General features: G+C 39.3%; 5 protein-coding genes and 1 non-coding gene across 7 annotated transcripts; 4 read left to right on the top strand and 2 right to left on the bottom strand.

The window, feature by feature from the left end:
* The first annotated feature begins 544 nt into the window (after positions 1-544).
* On the top strand, positions 545-6,878 carry LOC111777387 (serine/threonine-protein phosphatase PP2A-2 catalytic subunit). Its single transcript, XM_023656953.2, has 11 exons — positions 545-838; positions 2,769-2,825; positions 2,923-3,006; positions 3,524-3,595; positions 4,810-4,881; positions 5,047-5,087; positions 5,505-5,571; positions 5,698-5,889; positions 5,982-6,071; positions 6,159-6,266; positions 6,398-6,878. The coding sequence occupies exons 1-11, from the start codon at positions 752-754 to the stop codon at positions 6,461-6,463; spliced, it is 936 nt and encodes a 311-aa protein (XP_023512721.1). The 5' UTR covers positions 545-751; the 3' UTR covers positions 6,464-6,878.
* A 68-nt stretch (positions 6,879-6,946) lies between these two features.
* On the bottom strand, positions 6,947-9,038 carry LOC111777712 (phytoene synthase 2, chloroplastic). The gene is made up of 4 exons (XM_023657433.2): positions 8,385-9,038; positions 8,121-8,293; positions 7,787-8,022; positions 6,947-7,707 (listed from the first exon to the last, which is right to left on the bottom strand). Exons 1-4 carry the CDS (start codon positions 8,758-8,760, stop codon positions 7,350-7,352), a joined length of 1,143 nt encoding a protein of 380 aa, XP_023513201.1. The 5' UTR covers positions 8,761-9,038; the 3' UTR covers positions 6,947-7,349.
* Positions 9,039-9,105: 67 nt separating this feature from the next.
* TRNAG-UCC (transfer RNA glycine (anticodon UCC)) lies at positions 9,106-9,177 on the top strand. Its single transcript has one exon. It is a non-coding gene; the product is annotated as a tRNA-Gly (tRNA).
* Positions 9,178-10,546: 1,369 nt separating this feature from the next.
* LOC111777391 (F-box/kelch-repeat protein At2g44130) lies at positions 10,547-11,780 on the top strand. Its single transcript, XM_023656957.2, has one exon. The coding sequence runs from the start codon at positions 10,675-10,677 to the stop codon at positions 11,701-11,703; it is 1,029 nt and encodes a 342-aa protein (XP_023512725.2). The 5' UTR covers positions 10,547-10,674; the 3' UTR covers positions 11,704-11,780.
* A 208-nt stretch (positions 11,781-11,988) lies between these two features.
* Positions 11,989-14,083, bottom strand: FUS9 (Ubiquitin-conjugating enzyme family protein). Of its 2 annotated transcripts, none has more exons than XM_023656958.2 (4): positions 13,737-14,076; positions 13,383-13,456; positions 13,137-13,284; positions 11,989-12,485 (listed from the first exon to the last, which is right to left on the bottom strand). In XM_023656958.2, exons 1-4 carry the CDS (start codon positions 14,005-14,007, stop codon positions 12,388-12,390), a joined length of 591 nt encoding a protein of 196 aa, XP_023512726.1. In that variant the 5' UTR covers positions 14,008-14,076; the 3' UTR covers positions 11,989-12,387. The 2 variants fall into 2 exon arrangements, with proteins under 2 accessions (XP_023512726.1, XP_023512727.1); XM_023656959.2 differs by lacking the exon at positions 11,989-12,485 and adding an exon at positions 12,486-12,611 and having other exon boundaries at positions 13,737-14,083.
* Positions 14,084-14,895: 812 nt separating this feature from the next.
* Positions 14,896-18,343, top strand: LOC111777187 (IQ domain-containing protein IQM2). The gene is given in 10 exon segments (XM_023656658.2): positions 14,896-15,075; positions 15,613-16,114; positions 16,220-16,334; positions 16,428-16,493; positions 16,571-16,659; positions 16,751-16,841; positions 16,940-17,179; positions 17,271-17,372; positions 17,483-17,976; positions 17,978-18,343. Coding segments are annotated over 9 exon segments (1,761 nt in total). The 5' UTR covers positions 14,896-15,075; positions 15,613-15,638; the 3' UTR covers positions 18,066-18,343.
* Positions 18,344-18,367: the final 24 nt, after the last annotated feature.

Genomic DNA, 18,367 nt, shown 5'->3' on the forward strand with positions numbered 1-18,367 from the left:
TCAGTGCACACTAACTAAATTAATTGATTTTATGTGATTTTACGGTTTTAAAAAAGTAGATTATTAGTCAAAGATCAAACAGTTTATAATGCCATTGTAGCTGTTTCCCTTTAAGATCCAGTTGTTTATTTTGGTAATATGTGAGCTGTAAAAATAACCAAAAAAGAAGAATGTTTGATTTTTACCAATTTAGAACCAACTGGGTATCTGATCCATCACATGTTTTATTAAATTCATTACAACAGTATAATACAAGATTTCTACCCTTAATCTGGAATAATCCGTCTGATAACCTCCGACGGCTCCCGCTTCGATCACGATCGTCCATTCACATCCACAATCTTAAGAGCGCCACGTGTCCACTCCACGTTCATATCACGCGCGAAACTTGAGATTGGGGTATTACTTACCCGCCTTTCCAACAAAATGACAGAACAGTTTCTTTCTACTATTCCAATTTTCAATTCTCGAAAAGAGAGAGAGAGAGAGAGAGAGAGAGAGAGAGAGAGGAGGCAGGGGACATACGAAATTTAACTTTGATTTTTCCATTTTTCTTTTCTTTTCTAGTGATTTGAAGAAGAAGAGGACGGGGAAGAAGACGTAGTCCTTTTCTAGGGTTTTCCGACGGATCTTTTATGCCTCGCGAATTCCTATGAACTTGAGGAGAGCACCACCGAATCGGCGTGATCTTGATCTGTGATTGGCTTCGCTTTTGGAGACGAGAATCACCAAAACGTACGCAGGGTAAACCATGGATTCCGTATCATCCAACTCCCATGGAAATCTGGACGAGCAGATTTCCCAGCTCATGCAGTGCAAGCCCTTGAACGAGCAGGAGGTTCCCTTTTTCTTTTTCTTCCGCATTTTTCCTTCCTTCTTGCTATATCGTAGAATCTAGAGATTGTTTGCTTATACTTGGGGGGTTTCGGATGGTTTAAAAGCCAATGTGATGGATCCAGCCGGATCCGTTAGGGTTGCTGGACTTGGAACGAGGTACTACTCTAGTGTTTCTGGGCTCGTCGGTATGATGTCTGGGTTTGGTTACGTTGGAAGCCTTTCCAGGGTAGATCTAGCGGTTGGATTATTAGAAATATGGTTATTCGTGCAAGATTAGCGCCAACGCGAAATAGATCGCTAATCTTGGTGCCATTGCAGTTGCCCTTTATCACTTCCAACATTACCTCACTCGGAAATTGTTGCCCCAGTTGGTGCTATTTTGAGTGGTAAGATACGCTAAGTACGCGTCTGTCTTGTTCTTGACAACCGTTCATTCCACCTGCATTTGTTTGTGGCTTTTGAACGTGGAATCAGGCGAGTGGCCCATCAACACCATGACCTCTAACAATGTAAATCGACCAATGGTGTTGCATCCATTCATCTCCACAGTTTTCTTGGAAGTATAATTGGTAGCTGTACAATTTTACTGTTTCACGTTTAGAAATGGGACCGAGCATTGATGTTAAATTGACAAGCGTTCCACTTTTTATGTAGTGGCCTTTATACTTCTTTCTATCGTAGACGTTAGTGAGAAAGCTTGAGCAACACCAGTTACTGAAGTAATGCTATTTAGCTGCCTATTTATGTTGTGGGAAGCTGCCCAGAACATTCTTAAAGTTACATTTTGCGCTAGACATGTGAATTTATGAATTATGCCTCCATTCAAGCTAATTTAGATCAATATAGGAGAATCTTGAGGGTTTTTTAATAGGTAATAATTTCATTGATGTATTAAGTTTACAAAAAGGATGTATAATCCTTGATGGTTACAAAAGAACTTTCCAATTGGAAGTAAGGGAAGCATAACTATAGGAAGCAAAGATGTTAGACAGTTTACACCATGAAATATCATAACAAATAACGAGATTAAAGAACACTGTAAAATTAACTTCTTTGTCCATAAAATCCCTTCGATTATGCTCTTTCCAAATGACCCAAAGGAAAGTGCTGCTGATGTGGACCCATAGCAAAGCTTTGGCATCTTTGAAGGGGTGGCCCAATGAAACAAGAGTGAGGATGGCTTTCATAATGGTGAATCTTGAGACTCTTGATTTTGTGCAAGAACCATTAGAAGAAAGAAGGTTCATGATCATATCAAATTTATGGTATCTGAGTGGGTGTGTTCTGTTTTCCTTTTATCTATGAACTTCCTGACCTCTGTGTTAAGTCAAAACTCGGTTTCAATCCGAATTCGATATCACAGAACCAGCGAAGGATGCTAGTAAGTAATAATAAGTGGAGCAGAACCCTGTTGGCTAAACAAAAGACATATGACTTGAGAAAGTAAGATCTCCGCTCTGTTGTCGGGAAAAGGGATCTAGCTAGTTTCTCAAGCCACCTGCAATGGCATTAGTTGATCGATAGTTTGCTCCTTCTCTTGATCTTCTCTTTCCCCCATTTTAGCTAGGTTGGGAATATTATATCCTGCCCCCTATAGACTGATGTTGGGTTCTGCAACTATTATTATTTTCATTGAAACTTGATTTCCTCTCATCTTTCACAGTTTGCAGTTTCTAGGTTTTAGCTATTACTGAAGTCTTGTTTAAAATCTACTCTATGCATTGTTAGTTTCTCCTTCACTGTTTATAGCTTATATTATATTGGTTACGTATGAAATCAACTTGTGATTGTCTGTGCCGAAGTCTTTTCTGTTTTATTTGACATCAGGATAGGTAAAACATATTTTTTTATGGCACATATTAACACTTCATAGATCATATTTTTCCTTTCAAGGATCTCAATTTATGGAGTGTCTATCATCTCTACTGCAGGTAAGAGTATTGTGTGAAAAAGCTAAGGAGATACTAATGGACGAGAGCAACGTCCAGGTGTGCCTTATTTGGTGCCTTGTTATTGTTCTGTTATCTGGATTTATTGATGTTGCTTAATTTTTATGTTAATACCTTGGGGGTTTATGCTCTGCAGCCTGTTAAAAGTCCGGTAACAATATGTGGTGATATTCATGGGCAATTTCATGATCTTGCAGAACTCTTTCGCATTGGAGGGAAGGTATTAATTTGACCATTGGCAGGATTTTCGTGACTATTATTTCTGAATGAGTAGTGATTAAAGCTTTGAACGGAAAATAAATGCTCAAGTGTGACAGAAAAGCTCTTGATATGTAGATTCTTGTTAATGTCGAATCGTTGTGCTTCTCCAACTTCAAGCATTATTACCGAGTTCATAATGAAGTATATTAGGTGATGGATATATATTGAAGCAAAAAAAAAAAAAAAAAAAGGCAAATATTTTAATGCGCTTCTGTAATGCTAGATATATGTCCTATATCCTTGACATACACACAATAACATACATTTATTAAATCAAGGTCATGATCGATAGCTAACATATAAATGTAGTCAAATTTTCTATGCTCATCACATGCTTATATTTAATTTCGAGGTCCTTCCTGAAGTTTTAGACTATAGTTGGGCTTCAGTAGTTTAGAGTAGTCTCTTCTTTCTTTTTTACATTATACCAATATCATACAGCTCTTTATTCCTTCAAAATATCTCTGTTGGGGCAGTGTCCAGATACAAATTACTTGTTTATGGGAGATTATGTTGATCGTGGCTACTACTCAGTTGAAACTGTTACGGTATGTTTTTGTTTTATGTAAATGTACTAGAGCATACACTTCGTATATTATGTGGCACTAGCAGAAATTGTTTGGCTTGAAAATCTAGAGACATTGCAAAAACTGAACTATTATTGTAGGCCCTGAGAATTTGTTTTTATGTGCAGTATTTATGACACACCCTCTGATAACCAATTTTTTGGAAATTCTTTTTCTGATAATTGAACACCACTATAGGTGCATTTTATATGCATTTCTTTGTTCAAAATTTTCAAATCGTCGGAACATTCAGCACCTTCAAATAATAGTATACGGATTAGAGTTTTAGCTATTATCAATGAGGGTATGACCATATATTTTCTAAGAAGGGAGTGAGTTACTAACAAACAACCTCTTATTGCTTGACCAAGTAGTACGTTATCCCAGGCTTCTACAAAGACACGCTTGTTCCTCTTCCTCATCTCTTCTTATAATCACCTCTTTTTCTTTTCTTTTTTTCATTTTCCCTTGTCTTTTCCTGTGTATTATGCAAAATAGTCAATTCTTTGTTTTTCCATATTCAAGGTCTAAAAAGCATTTTCATTATTTCGGGAATATCAAAAGGAAAAAAAACATATTTTTCTTGTTTGTAAAAAAAAAAAAAAAAAGATGAGATGAGGACATGCCATTTGCTTCCAGCATTTTGCAAATAACTGGTTTATGTCTTTGCGCATGCATAGAGCCTTTGATTATGTCTTGACAAAAATCCAATAGATGGGAATACCATATCAAAGCAACTTCCGCTGATTGATCAGAATCATCAGTATTTGTGATACAAGTATCTTCAGATTCTAGATTATCATTAAAAATAATGACACGTTTGGCTTTTCTCATGTTGAAAGCCTCTTTCTATAGCATTCTTACTTCTTTATCACTTCTGTCTACTACTACTCTGGGACTATAGACTTGCGGAACCATTTGAAATTTTTGGTATTTATTTATAAGGTTCATGAGCTGAATATAGTTACTCATCCATGAGCATTAGAGATTAAAATTTTACTTGATCCACAAACGTTATACTTTATTTAACAAAGTAATTAAAAGACCACTATCCTGGAATGCAAATGTGAGCTTGCCCAATAATTTACTGCTGCACGACTCCTTCCACCATGTTCTGTTAGCATTAATTAGCCATTCTATGATAATATTTTCGTAGTAGGAACTCAACTCATGTCCTAATATGAGTCATTTTGCAGCTTTTAGTGGCCCTTAAAGTGCGATATCCTCAACGCATTACAATTCTTAGAGGAAATCATGAAAGTCGTCAGGTAAATGTTTATCATTGTCGTTTCTGCTGTTAATGTCTACCTGGATATTAACTGTTAAGTTTAATGTTATAGTTTTAGTGGATATTTGTTGGGTACCATGGCCCCAAATTTTAATGCTTTTGACAGATGACATCTCTAATTGTGGTTTATGTTCTCTTTATGCAGATAACACAAGTGTATGGGTTCTATGATGAATGTTTAAGAAAGTATGTCTTTTCTGGCTTGTCCTCAGTAGGAATTTTATTTTTCAATATCCTCCTATGGCTCGACTCCATCTTTCTTGTCATATCAGATCCTTTTTTTTGTATCTGCGTTCCTTGTATTTAGTACTACTTTGTGATGCGCTTTTTGGGATGCTTATTCAGCTTCAATAAAAGGGTTGCTTTGATACATTTTGACATGTTTCTTGAAATATCTCATCTTGAAAAGATTATTTACTATGTGTTGCTCATATTTGAAGTTGAGTCATTTGTCGGAAGATGGAAGTTATGTATGTAATCCACAAGGTAGAGAACATTTTTTGTGAACCGAGACTGTATCACATCAACATGAAGTATGAAGTATAATTTGAAAATGCAACCCAAGCCTGATCTGAAAGTTTTAATATGTTATCTCATTTGCAGGTACGGCAATGCTAATGTTTGGAAGATTTTTACTGACCTGTTTGACTATTTTCCGCTGACAGCCCTGGTCAGTATAACTTAAGCACCATTATGTGTACTTACATTGTGGGGTTCTATTCCTCCTTTTTCCATTATGATCGTTAACTTTTGTTTCTGAAACTGCTTTTGATGCTTATTTGTCTGGCCTTTATAGGTCGAATCAGAAATATTCTGTCTGCATGGTGGTTTGTCTCCATCCATTGAAACTCTTGACAACATACGGAATTTTGATCGTGTTCAAGAAGTTCCTCATGAAGGTCCCATGTGCGATCTCTTATGGTCGGACCCAGATGATCGATGTGGTTGGGGAATTTCTCCCAGAGGCGCAGGATATACCTTTGGTCAGGTAATTTTCCTAGGCAACCCCCCACCATTTAACATCTAACCCTTCATATTTTCACCATGGAGTTTTATAAGCTCTTTTTCTTGTTTCTTCAGGACATATCTGAGCAGTTTAACCATAGTAACAATTTAAAGTTGATTGCGAGAGCTCATCAGCTAGTGATGGAAGGATATAACTGGAGTCATGTAAGAAGCTTTTTCCCTTTGATGCCTGCATTGATCTTTTGTTTTGGTGGTGTGAGCAATTTAAAAATTGTAGATTGCTTATCACAGGAACAAAAAGTTGTGACTATATTTAGTGCACCTAATTATTGTTATCGCTGTGGAAATATGGCATCAATTCTGGAAGTTGATGACTGCAAGGCGCACACTTTCATTCAGGTCACCTCCTCCCCCCCTTCCCGAAAGGGAGAAAAGGCTCTCTAATATCACAGCCAGTCATTACTTTATTCATATCTTACCTTTGTGTTTTCTGTATGTGTCAAAAGTTGTGAAATTCTTTGCTTCTGCAGTTCGAACCTGCTCCAAGGAGGGGTGAGCCAGATGTTACTCGAAGAACTCCCGATTACTTCTTGTGATGCGGCTACTGTCAGATGAAAATTTCTAGCAGCAGCTGTTTCCAAATGTATGTTTTGGCTGTTGTTACGTTGGAGAATTTCAGTTGGGGGGGGGGGGGGGGGGGGGGGGTTGGTGAAGCATGTAAATTTCGGCTGGTTGCTTCAGGCGGAGGAGTGCATCCTTGAAAATCTCAAGGTTTTTGCTGAAGGAGGCTATAGGGCTGGCGACTCATTAACTGCATATGTAACATCTCCACAGAACAATGTTGTGTTGCATCTGTTTCTTTCTTTAGTAATGTGTTTCATGTAATTTTCTTTTCCTCTGCTTTTCTGTTAACTATTTTGTAGGATGCTTGTTCTAGTTTTCTTTTTGGGGGTTTACAGATGGACCATCAGTTTAATTTCCTTCAATGAGTGCCTTCATTATTCTTTCCCATGATTTCCTCTTTTTCTGTGCACCTTTCTTCCAATGCCTATTAGAATTCTTTCTTCTTCAGCTACTTTGTTTAATCTTTAGTATCTATAAAATGTAAACAGCCTGGCCTATTTTCAATGAGCAAACAATCAGGCCCCATTAGCAGTGTATACGTTGAGTGTCTCCCATGCAGAGACTGCAATCTTCTATGCCAGAGTCGGGACGAGTTTATGTTTACCCTAGACTTTGAAATGATAATTCAGCTGGCTGCAATTTCATACATTCTGTGTTATGCAAAAAAAACTTTGTATTAATAGTCTATCCTAGATTTTGAATGCAAGCCAAGCTTGTGTAAGTAACCAATAATGGGAGAAATTTTGGATCTTTTTAGAATTTCAACTTAAATTTCCTCATAAACCATTGGGAGAAATGTTTTGCAATCTGTTTGGATGCGGCAACGCATGCCGAAGTGCCTAAGTGCTGGATGTGCAGTCAGTGAAAGAGTAGACTGGGTGCCGATATAGCTTTGGTGTAAGCAAGAGGCAGTGTGAGAAGTTTCTTCGACCTCCCTACGTAAGCTCGCTTTGTGAAGTTGTTGTAATCGTTTTCTTCTATTGCTTCCAATATTTTTCGGTACAGCATCAAGGACGACCATACCGGCCAACGGCTGGGCTTGTCTAGCTGAGAGGCTCCCTTTTCTGCCTGTTTGAAATAAAACCTCGCCCTTTTGATCTGTTCTTTCATGAATTCTCTCCACTTATCAGTCACTCTCATCGACAATATATCATTGTCACATAACCCGAACTGTGCAAGCTCATCTTGAGGAAGATATACCCTCCCTCTCAAAGCACTGAAACAAGTTCAAAACGCAATATTTAGTTGCATGAACAATAGAAGTAAGATATAGAGAAAGAAAAAGAATAGCTTACTCCTCTCCCACATCTCTTAGAATATTGGTAAGTTGATTTCCAATTCCCAAGTGGAGGGAAGCAGTGTAAATAGTTTGAGAAGAAAGCGAAGAATCGGGTGCAATTCCCATAACAGGCACACTCATTAGGCCCACAGTTCCAGCCACGTAGTAACAATACAAATACAGCTCTTCAAAACTGTCATATCGACACTTTCTAGTGTCCATTCTCATGCCCTCAATCATGTCTTTGAAAGGCTGCTTTCAGAAAACAAAACAAACACGCACAACAAGTATGAGCCCAAGCCAGCAAGACACATATAAAAAACAGGAAAGCTTCTCTCAGCTCACTGCACCTTCATGTCTAAGGGAAATTTGGACACCGTGTGACTCAAAGCAGCGTCCAGCACGTCATAAGGGCACCCTTCAAATATGTCTTGCAAACGTTCTTCCCATCGGTCAAGAACTTCTGGGTTCATGTATGCAGCATTGGGGCCGTCCACAAGTTCATCTGTTCTCCTACACCAAACTGCACCAACAAAAACTCAAAACTTACTCCTCACTTTCGTGGGCTTTCCGAAATGGGTTCGCTTAAAAAATGTGATCTGTTTTCCCCTTACCATATATTGCCCAAATTGCTCTCTGCCTCTCCTTCGTCATCAGTAAAGTTCCCAAGTAGAAGGTCTGGGCATATTCTGCGCAGATTTTCCTGCAACTCTCGTAAGCTTCTTCCAGAAATGAAGGATGTAAATGCAGCGTCTTATACGGTTGGGAAGAATGGTTGGCCCGAGATTGCCTCGCAACGATCTCATCGACGTGCAAATCGGCCAAAGGAATGCCTTGTTTGGACAAAGTAGGAAACTTCAATGTCTGGGGGCTTGTGGGGGCTGCAATTACCCCACCTCTGCTCATTATAACTCTAACTCTGGATCGCTTCCCTTTGCATTCTCCAATGACTATACGAGGGTTTGGTGTAAGGGAAATAGAAGAAGTCATAGTACAAATTATTTGAGAAAAAAGATTGGGTTGAAAAGGGTTAATAAGAGTGTAGCATTATTTTGATAGGCGAGGGAGGTATATTCCAATGGGGGAGGTCAATGGCATAAACAGAGTATGATTACAATTGGGAATTTGGGGTTCTGCTCTTTTCTTCACTAAAGTTGGTAAGGATCCGACAAAGAGAGAGCCTTGGATCGGAGGAAAACAACAACAATTTTGTCTTCTTTTTGGGATTTCATTTTAGAATCTTGAGCCTTCTTGATACGCTTCGGAAACTCAGCACTCCTTCAAGTGTTTTATTTTATTTTAATTAAATTAAATTGTTTCCCAACCCCACAAGGAGCGTTTGTAGTCCAACGGTTAGGATAATTGCCTTCCAAGCAATAGACCCGGGTTCGACTCCCGGCAAACGCAATTTTTACATTGATTTTGTTTTTCTTAACATAATTTAAATGTTAGAAAACCTTTAATCCCACCTCTCTTCTACCAATTACCCTCCCTTTACATTTCCTCCACGTAACAATGGATATTGGGCCTCAAAAATCAGTTTCTTTTCCTGAAATTATTGGGCCTACTACTATTCAAGCCCACTAGCTTTTGGGGTCCAGATCCAAAATTTGTGGGTAAGCATGAGAGAGATAGAGAGAAGTAAGAGCAAAGGAATCCCCCCTAACTCATCATAAAATATTAATGGTTCGGTGGGGGGCAGGGGGGTTTCCGAGATTAAAGTTTTCAAATAAAAAAATAGTTTAAAAAAAGGAGACATCCTATGATTGACAGATTCATAATGCAAAAGTGAGCATTATGGCTGTTGTCGCATTTGAATTCCTTGTTGTTTTAATAAATAAAGGCTCCAATTAAAAAAGTAAGAGCAAGGAAGACGTTACTTCATCGGGAAGTAAGAGCAATTGTTTTGAAAATTAGAAAAGAATCTACGGCTAAGGTTTTTTGTGATTTAATTATGTAAAGGTTTTGAACCATGGATTCATTTGTAATGTGTGTATGGTCCAGAATTAATTTGTGGGGATTGAGAGAGTGTATAGTAAAAATAAGAAAGGAAAGTAAAAATAAGAAAGGAAAGTAAAAATGTGAGGTCTTCTAGAACAAAATCATTTTGGACAAAAATAATAAGGTTTCTCCAACTGGGCCCACTTCTCACCCCTAAACCCTAAACCGCCGTTACATTACTCTCTTGCTTAATTAATTAAATAAATAAATACATGACACACGTGTCCAGACAAAGGGATGGAGAGATTAATTAAAACATTTAAAATTAAAAGAGAGAAATACTTTTGTGATGATACCATGTGACTCCCCATTATCTTCTCTTTTTTCTTGCTTTCCACACATCCCTTCTCTCTTTCCACGTAACCATCCTTACTTTTTTTTTTTTTTTTTTTTTTTTTTTTTTTTTTTTTAATAAATTAAATTAAAAAAATAAAAAAAAATAAAAAGGAAAAGGAAAAACAGCATGGTCTAAGTTGGTTAGTTAGTACAAATTATTTGAGAAGAAAATATGAAACTCTCCCGGATCATAAATGCAATCCTACCCACAGCTCTAGTTATTAATTTAAACAATTCTTCTTCTTCTTCTTCTTCTTCTGAGTTCCTATTGCCGTTTATCATAAAGACCCACAGACCCAAACCCATTGCCATCGCTGGGACGAAACCAATTCTATGAAGACCCCACAGAAAACAAAAGAAAGTTTTATTTGTGAAAGTGATCCATCGCTGACATTGACACGTGGAAAATTTGATAGAGATAGAGACAGAGAGACAGAGAGACAGAGAGACAGAGACCGAGAGAGGGAAAAATAAATAAAAAATAAAAGATTGATTGTCGGAGTGGTGGTTTGTATAAATGGGAGTGTAATCCAACGTAGTATTATCAAACTCTCTCTTTGTCTTACAATGGAAACCTTCCACTTGATTCCCGGTCTCCCCGACGAACTCGGTCTCGACTGCATCACTCGTTTGCCTTACACCACTCACCGCCTCGCCTCCGCCGTCTGCCGCCGTTGGCGCCAACTCATCTCCAGCTCGCATTTCTATTACCACCGCCGAAACTCCGGCGCCACCCGTCTTCTCTCCTGCTTCGTTCAGACTCTTCCCCCAACCTATTCCACCACCGGATGGAAGCTCTGCACCTCCCTCGCTTACGGACTCACCCTTTTCGACCCACTCACTCAATCCTGGGACCGAATCCCTCCGATTCCCCACTACCCAGATGGCCTCCCTTTGTTCTGCCACATAGCCAGCACGGAAGGCAAATTGGTGCTCATGGGCGGCTGGGACCCAGAGACCTACGATCCCATTGTTGATGTTTTCGTTTACGATTTCACCAGATGTGGCTGGAGGAAGGGGAAAGATATGCCTTCTAACCGCTCCTTTTTTGCAATAGGGGCTTCCGATGGACGAATCTACGTCGCCGGTGGCCACGACGAGAGCAAGAACGCCTTGAAATCGGCCTGGGTTTACGATCTGAGTAGCGACGAGTGGACCGAGTTGCCCCAAATGAGTCAGGGGAGGGACGAGTGCGAAGGGCTGATGGCCGGCGGCGAGTTCTGGGTGATTAGCGGCTACGACACAGAGCGGCAGGGAATGTTCGACGCCAGCGCCGAAGTGTACGACCTCGATTCCGGCGAGTGGCGCGTTGTGGATCGGGCATGGGAGACGGGGAGGTGCCCGCGGGCATGCGTCGGAATGGACAAAGAGGGAAGACTGACGAACTGGTCGGAATGGGAGGCTGCGTTCCAAGTCGGAACCTGCGGGGTGGTGATCGGATCCCAAACTGTGGTGACGGGGTCGGAGTACCAAGGGGCGGCGCAGAATTTCTATGTGATGGAAAGGGAGGAAGGGGAAAATAGTAAAATGACCAAAATTAATGTTCCAGAAGAGTACAGTGGGTACGTTCAATCGGGATGCTGTGTAGAGGTGTGATTTGTGGAAAATATCCAATGTGGGGGCATTATTGTAATTTTGTCCTAAGTTTGGAAATGGACATTTACATTATATTATACTGCTACCGACTATGTACATAATAAATTCCAAACAGCTACCGAGTGCAGGCATTTGCAGTAATATGGTCTCATCCACATGGTCGCATCATCCACATGGTCGCATCATCCACATGGTCGCATATGCGCTCCAGTTCCAGCCGCCATGAGCTCACGCCAAACCCCTCTGCAGGGTCTGATGTTTTCATCTACGTTTATTTACACTCTATACACTCCATCTTCACACTCTGAACCATCCCTGTTCATCTGCAGTAGTTTTCAAGGAGTGGCTTTTGATCAGCCACGCTTCTTAAGAATTTATGATATCAAACTGAGAAGAGAGGAGCTGACCAATGAAGATATCAGTTTTTTGGTATTCAAATCTCAACTTAGTCATAAATACAAAACTTGATAGCTATAGAATCCTTCCGAATCATCACAAGAGAACACTATATTACATACGCATATGACAGACACCTAAATTCCAAAGGGGCTACTACAAATCATTCATAATATCCACAGTTGTAGTATTCCATTCCATGTCCTCGTCTCTACATTTGCTTTCCACTGTTCTTCATAACTCCTTGCCAAAATCATATCCATCACTGTTGCTTGTTTGAGGTTCCATTCACTTTGCAAAACGTAGCGTCCACTCAGCAGCTATCTCGTCGTGTTTAGCTCTGTCTGCCAAGTACAAGTGAGCAACACCAGGTGCATTTGGATCATCTGCAACATTAGGAGAATCCAAAATGAACTGGGACTTCGAACTTGCCATCAATTAGTTGAATAGAACACAGTTAGCACACTGCCATTGCTTCCTCAATCTTCTCTTCCTTCTCATTTTATTTAAATCTAAAACAGACCAACCATTTCTGTGATCATCGAACCTCTCTATGTACTTTTTTCACAACATATTTGTAACATAGCACATATTGTCCTCTTTGGACTTCTCCTTAAGGTTTTTAAAACGCTTTACTAAGGACAGTTTTTCATACCCTTATAAAGAAATACTCCGTTCCCCCCTCCAACCGATGTGAGATCTCACAATATTCATCCCACCGGCAATCATTGTAACTAGAAACTTTTATACTGATATAAACAAACCATCTCCCTCCATAGTCTGCATACATTCATGGAGAATAGCTCCCATTCCTAGTAAATGCCTTTCAACAATCACAGAGTCCCTCTCTGTGAAAACCGAACCTAACCGAACATATATCTGGTCTATCCCTTCGTTTACACTCCCGGTTCTTAAAGACACAAAGGACAATGCATTCCAAATGAAAGAAAAGCAGTTGAAACAGAAAGGCATATGAAGTAAACGAGAAGAAGCATAAAGTGACATAAACAATGAGTCCAGAAAGTGAGGGAACTCACAAGGGTTGGGGTTTGTAAAAATTGATTTCACTGCAATTAACACCTTTGCAATTGTTAACGCAGGACTCCAGCTATCCTTCAAAATGTCCAAACTTACGTTACCGGAGGAATCGACATTGCAGTGGTAGATTCGGGTTTTAAATACAACCTGCACACCTGATCCTTCTTAATAAATAACCAACTTGAAACAGTGTAGCATCGATCAAGAATGAGCATCAAGTTGAAGGATGTGGGGGAGAAGAGTACCTTTGGAGGATTGAATGGATAATCACTTGGAAAAATTATGTCCAGGAAAAATATGCCACCTTCATATGGTGTTCCTATAAACAACACAGACACAAGTCAAGATTACCAGAAATTTGTCCTAATTTATTGGAGATAGTGTTCATACACAGCCTTCATATGATCCAAAACAAATAAATTTAGTTTTTGGTAAAAGTTCCTCAAGCTAAACAGTGAGCATCTTCTTCCCTAATCACTTTCTTTAGAATTGTAAATAAAACATCCTTAGCAGTCAGGAAATGAAACCCCATCAGGGTTTTAGTGAGCATCTGTTCAGGAATTGAAACAAAGAAGTACGAATCCCTAAAGGGTACCTACCAGGAGGGCCAAAGATGGTAGCGAACCAGTGGTAAAGATTGTCGCCCTTTGGCCCGGCGGAGCAATCGGAAGGTGGGTCCAAGTTAAACTCAGTCATTTCTCTTTGAATTCTCTTCCCTGAAGCAGAAACGGAGGTTGTGGACGCCCATGAAGTTGGAGGCGCTAAGGACGTCGACGAAGACGATCTCCCCCCACCAAACAGAGGCTGTTGCGGGCGGTGGTCGCGATTTCCCACCATTGGATTCAGATTTTGGGAACCAAACCTGACCATTTGATTATAAATTTCCCCAATTGCACGACTTACAATGAGTTTGATGGAGGGTGATTATACTTCCCAATTACAACGCCTTAACTTTTAAATTTAAATATTATATTACATACAATTTGATTACGCATTCAACTTTGTGTCCATAGATCAATAAATTTTAGAAACACTAAAAAATTTAACCCTTTTTTTTCTTTTCAATAACGGTAAGGAAAATTGCTGGATGGTCCAAGCCCAGTTCCAGCCTGACGACAAGCCCAGGGCAGCAATTGGTTCCACCCAGATCAGAAGCCCAGTTCAGAGCCCTTTGCAACTTAACATGATCTGCACCATCTTTAGCCACACACAAAACAACAGAAGAAGTAGCAGTGACAATGCTGGATATTGAACTCAAACATAGGGAGCAAAATAATGATCATATTTAAACAAGTGGAATATCGTTGACTTTTGTGCAAAGTCAACCCAGTTACGTGCCTATTGGGCCACTAATTCCTGTGGCCCATATAATTCACGGAAGTGGGTATTTGACCCCAATTCAACCGGCCCAATAAGCATAATTGTTTCTGGTTGGGAATGGTCAAAAAGAAGTCCAGAAGAAGGAGGGCACAACTCACAAGGATGTGAATGGTCAAAAAGTCAATGCAACTGTCGTTGATTTATTTAATAAAGCATAATATTAAAATAAAAATAGAAGCGTTGTGACATATTAAATTTATGGTATGTACTGAAATTGGTTTCTTATCATTTCAATTAAATAAATAAATGATTAATTAACAAGATATGAAGAGGAGGAGTCAAATCTTTGTTGGTGGGGAAATATAGAGGAAACTTCGAATGCTTTAAAGTTTCACAATCAAATAAATTTTTATAAAATTTTCCTGCAAAAAGTGAGAGTAATAATAATAAATAATTCTGAAATGCGTATATAAACCCCACCAAAATCCTCTTCCTCCACTGCTTCTTCTCTAATTTGCGATTCAAACTTCCACTAAACAGGAACCAACAATTCCGAAGCCGGAGCTCATATCCATATCCATCCTCAACTTTCAGTTCTTCATCGTTTTCGTTTTCAAGGTCACCACTGAACATTACTGTTTTCCTTTTCAATTCGTTTCTGTTCTTCCATTTGATTGTGTTCGTGGAATGGATCTTCTCTATATGTTTCTTTAGCGAAAATGGTAATCATCTCCGTGGTTTTTAATATATGTTGATTTTCGAATCGCTGTTTCATTGAAGTGGGATTTGGGCTGCCTTCTTGACGGCTTCACAGGGCCGCCGCCGGCTTAAAGCAGTTTAAAAAAAGAGAAGAAAAAAACAGAGAGAGACGGATAGAGATATTATAATGCTATTATATGGTTAGGCACATCTATGGACATAGTGTTATAGGCATTGAATCCATTGTATCCAGATCTCTGTTTTTTTTAATGTGATCAATTGGAGCCACTTTCTTCGAACCGGATAATTTGCCACTTTCATTACCTATTCTTTATTATGAATGGAGATCACTTTTGAACTTTCTGATGCTAGTCTCATTTCTTTTATTAGATTTCCATAGCATGGCCTGTAGACTATAGATAGACATGCCTTCTGATACAGCATCTGTTCTTACAGGATATTAAAGGATCTTATTATGCCATATGGGTATATCTGGTTCCTGTCCATTTGCTGAGTTTATTGATTTGGGGAACAGTTTACAATCTATTCTGATAAAATCCTTAAGTTTTGGAGATGAAGAAAAAACTCCAATCAGGTCTGTCAGTTTTACAAGCAGAGATTCAGAACCAAAAGTGTTGAAATCAGTGAGTTCTCGAAATGTATCGTTGGAAGCATCTATTAACTTCAACGGAAGAGATTTAGAGAATCTGCCTTCAACGGAGGCTTCTTCATTAGAAACAGGAAATGACATAGGCGTTGCATCCATCAACCCGAAGAGTGTAGAGTTTGATAATCAATCACTAAGTTTAGATAATGATATGGAAAGAATCAAAATGTTACCAGCTTTGGATCCAACCAATCCCAAGCATGTTGCTGCTCTTAAATTGCAGAAAGTGTATAAAAGCTTCCGCACTAGAAGAAAGCTTGCAGACTGTGCTGTTCTGGTTGAACAAAGCTGGTAACTTCTTCTCCTCTTTTTCTAAAAACTGATAATCATGCGGCACTTTTTGCTTAGGTTATTTTGTCTTACTTCCATTATTTATTAAACTGGCAATGTTTGTAGGTGGAAACTCTTAGACTTTGCTGAACTGAAGCGAAGTTCTGTATCATTCTTTGACATGGAAAAACGTGAGTCTGCCATTTCACGCTGGTCAAGAGCAAGAACTAGAGCAGCTAAGGTGAATTTACAGAAATTTCTGAGAAAAAAACGTGTGAACAATACTTCACCGGATTTTTGTTTCAGAAATCTAATCAGTCTTTTGCAATTATAGGTTGGAAAAGGGTTATCCAAGAATGCTAAAGCTAGAAAGCTTTCTTTGCAGCATTGGCTTGAGGCGGTAAGTAAATTTTCTTGTAACCAAGTCTTAACTTCATTTTGTAGTGTGATGTAATGATTAGTTATTTATGTATACAGATTGATCCGCGACATCGCTATGGCCACAACTTACACTTTTATTACATGAAATGGCTTCATAGTCAGAGTAAAGAACCCTTCTTCTACTGGTGAAATTTCCTTATTGCAACAATATGTTTTTCACTATTTTTCCTTCTTCCTTTACTGAATTTGGAAGCACCGTATTTTGACCTTGACCAGGTTGGATATAGGAGAAGGGAAGGAAGTAAATGTGGTCCAAAAATGCCCGCGATGGGAACTCCAACAGCAGTGCATCAAGTATTTGGGTCCTGTAAGCAAACACTTCTTGATTTCTCATCGAATCTTCCTTCTCTTCCTTATTCTTAACTCTAGCCCATTGAACTTAATTTGTTTCTGCTTTAATCTTAGATGGAAAGGCTTGCATATGAAGTAATTGTGGAAGATGGGAAACTCGTATTCAAACAATCAGGGAAACTCGTCCACACAGCTGAAGAAGCCAGAAATACAAAATGGATTTTTGTCCTAAGCACGTCAAAGACTATGTATGTTGGAAAGAAGAAGAAAGGTACGTTCCAGCACTCAAGCTTCTTGGCTGGAGGAGCTACAACTGCTGCTGGGAGATTGGTTGTGGACAATGGTGTTCTCAAGGTACCAACTCGACAACATGAAATCCTCAACTGTTTTCCCCCTCTAACTATTAAGTCAATTACCTATTATCTATTACTCTTCTTTGACACAGGCTGTTTGGGCTCATAGCGGACATTACCGACCCACTGAAGAAAACTTCAAGGACTTCATGTCATTCCTTAAGGAGAACAATGTAGATCTTACTGATGTGAAGGTAATATTGCCTGAAAATGTACAAGGCTTTCATGTTTTCCCCAATGATATCATTTTTAAAACTTAGATTGTTTTAAATAACGCCTGAAATCCATCTTTTATCCCATTCAGACAAGTTCCATTGATGAGGGGGATGATTATCTAGACTGCCAAACGAGTAGGCGCCATGTTAGGAACAACTCATCTGAGGAGGACATCATAGAAAAGCTGAAGGGCTTTGAGAGTGAAGAGAACAATATGGAAGAATCCACTGAAGGAAAATCTGATTCATTTGAGCAAACACAACCTTCCATTGAATTATCAGAGCGAAAGCGTCGCAACATTGGGAAAAAGTTGGCCAATCTTGAGATACCAAATAGGGGTGAAGTGATTGCGATGTTTGAGAGAGAACAAGAAGATAAAGGGAGTACTGAAGTGAAGGTTGTTCCCGAGGAGTCGGTCCTTGGAAGGTTAAATTCACATAAAGATGCCAATTCATACCAACTGGGGAAGCAGTTGTCTTGCAGATGGACAACCGGAGCCGGTCCCCGCATAGGCTGCGTGCGAGACTATCCATCACAACTTCAACTACAAGCGCTGGAGCAAGTGAGGTTATCACCAAGATGCGACACATTGTAGGCATCACTGCAATCCTTATGTGGCCATTGAGATGAGCCCAAGGACGACAATACCTCCAACTTTCCAGGCCACATAACTGGAAACATAAGAAGATGACTGACCATTCCTAGACATGATCCTCTTACCTTTGTTTTTTCATTCAGAGGAAAACATCAGAGAATGGAGCAGATAGTAGATCATTCTTTTGTATATACATACAAAAGAGATGATGTGGGAATTCTTGGTGATTTTTTCCTACCATCCCATTTTTTCATTTTCCTTCTTTGTGTAACGAAGAGAAATTGCATACAGTTTTGGTATTCCATTTCTTCTTAGAATGAATACAAGCAGAAGTTGTAGAGTTTTATGAGTTCATTGCTTCTCTTTTGCTCCCTATAG

The sequence above is a fragment of the Cucurbita pepo genome, chromosome 16 (assembly GCF_057944985.1).
Source record: "Cucurbita pepo subsp. pepo isolate OVF chromosome 16, ASM5794498v1, whole genome shotgun sequence".
Classification (NCBI taxonomy): Eukaryota; Viridiplantae; Streptophyta; class Magnoliopsida; order Cucurbitales; family Cucurbitaceae; genus Cucurbita; species Cucurbita pepo.

Coding starts and splice junctions, on each gene's coding strand:
- LOC111777387 (XM_023656953.2), top strand. CDS start 752: ATGGATTCCGTATCATCCAACTCCCATGGAAATCTGGACGAGCAGATT. Junction 5,088..5,504: donor TATGATGAATGTTTAAGAAA/GTATGTCTTTTC, acceptor TCTCATTTGCAG/GTACGGCAATGCTAATGTTT. Junction 5,890..5,981: donor CAGGATATACCTTTGGTCAG/GTAATTTTCCTA, acceptor TTGTTTCTTCAG/GACATATCTGAGCAGTTTAA.
- LOC111777712 (XM_023657433.2), bottom strand. CDS start 8,760: ATGACTTCTTCTATTTCCCTTACACCAAACCCTCGTATAGTCATTGGA. Junction 8,294..8,384: donor AGCAATTTGGGCAATATATG/GTAAGGGGAAAA, acceptor TTGTTGGTGCAG/TTTGGTGTAGGAGAACAGAT. Junction 7,708..7,786: donor CTAAGAGATGTGGGAGAGGA/GTAAGCTATTCT, acceptor AACTTGTTTCAG/TGCTTTGAGAGGGAGGGTAT.
- LOC111777391 (XM_023656957.2), top strand. CDS start 10,675: ATGGAAACCTTCCACTTGATTCCCGGTCTCCCCGACGAACTCGGTCTC.
- FUS9 (XM_023656958.2), bottom strand. CDS start 14,007: ATGGTCAGGTTTGGTTCCCAAAATCTGAATCCAATGGTGGGAAATCGC. Junction 13,457..13,736: donor TACCATCTTTGGCCCTCCTG/GTAGGTACCCTT, acceptor TGTTGTTTATAG/GAACACCATATGAAGGTGGC. Junction 13,285..13,382: donor ATCCATTCAATCCTCCAAAG/GTACTCTTCTCC, acceptor TCAGGTGTGCAG/GTTGTATTTAAAACCCGAAT.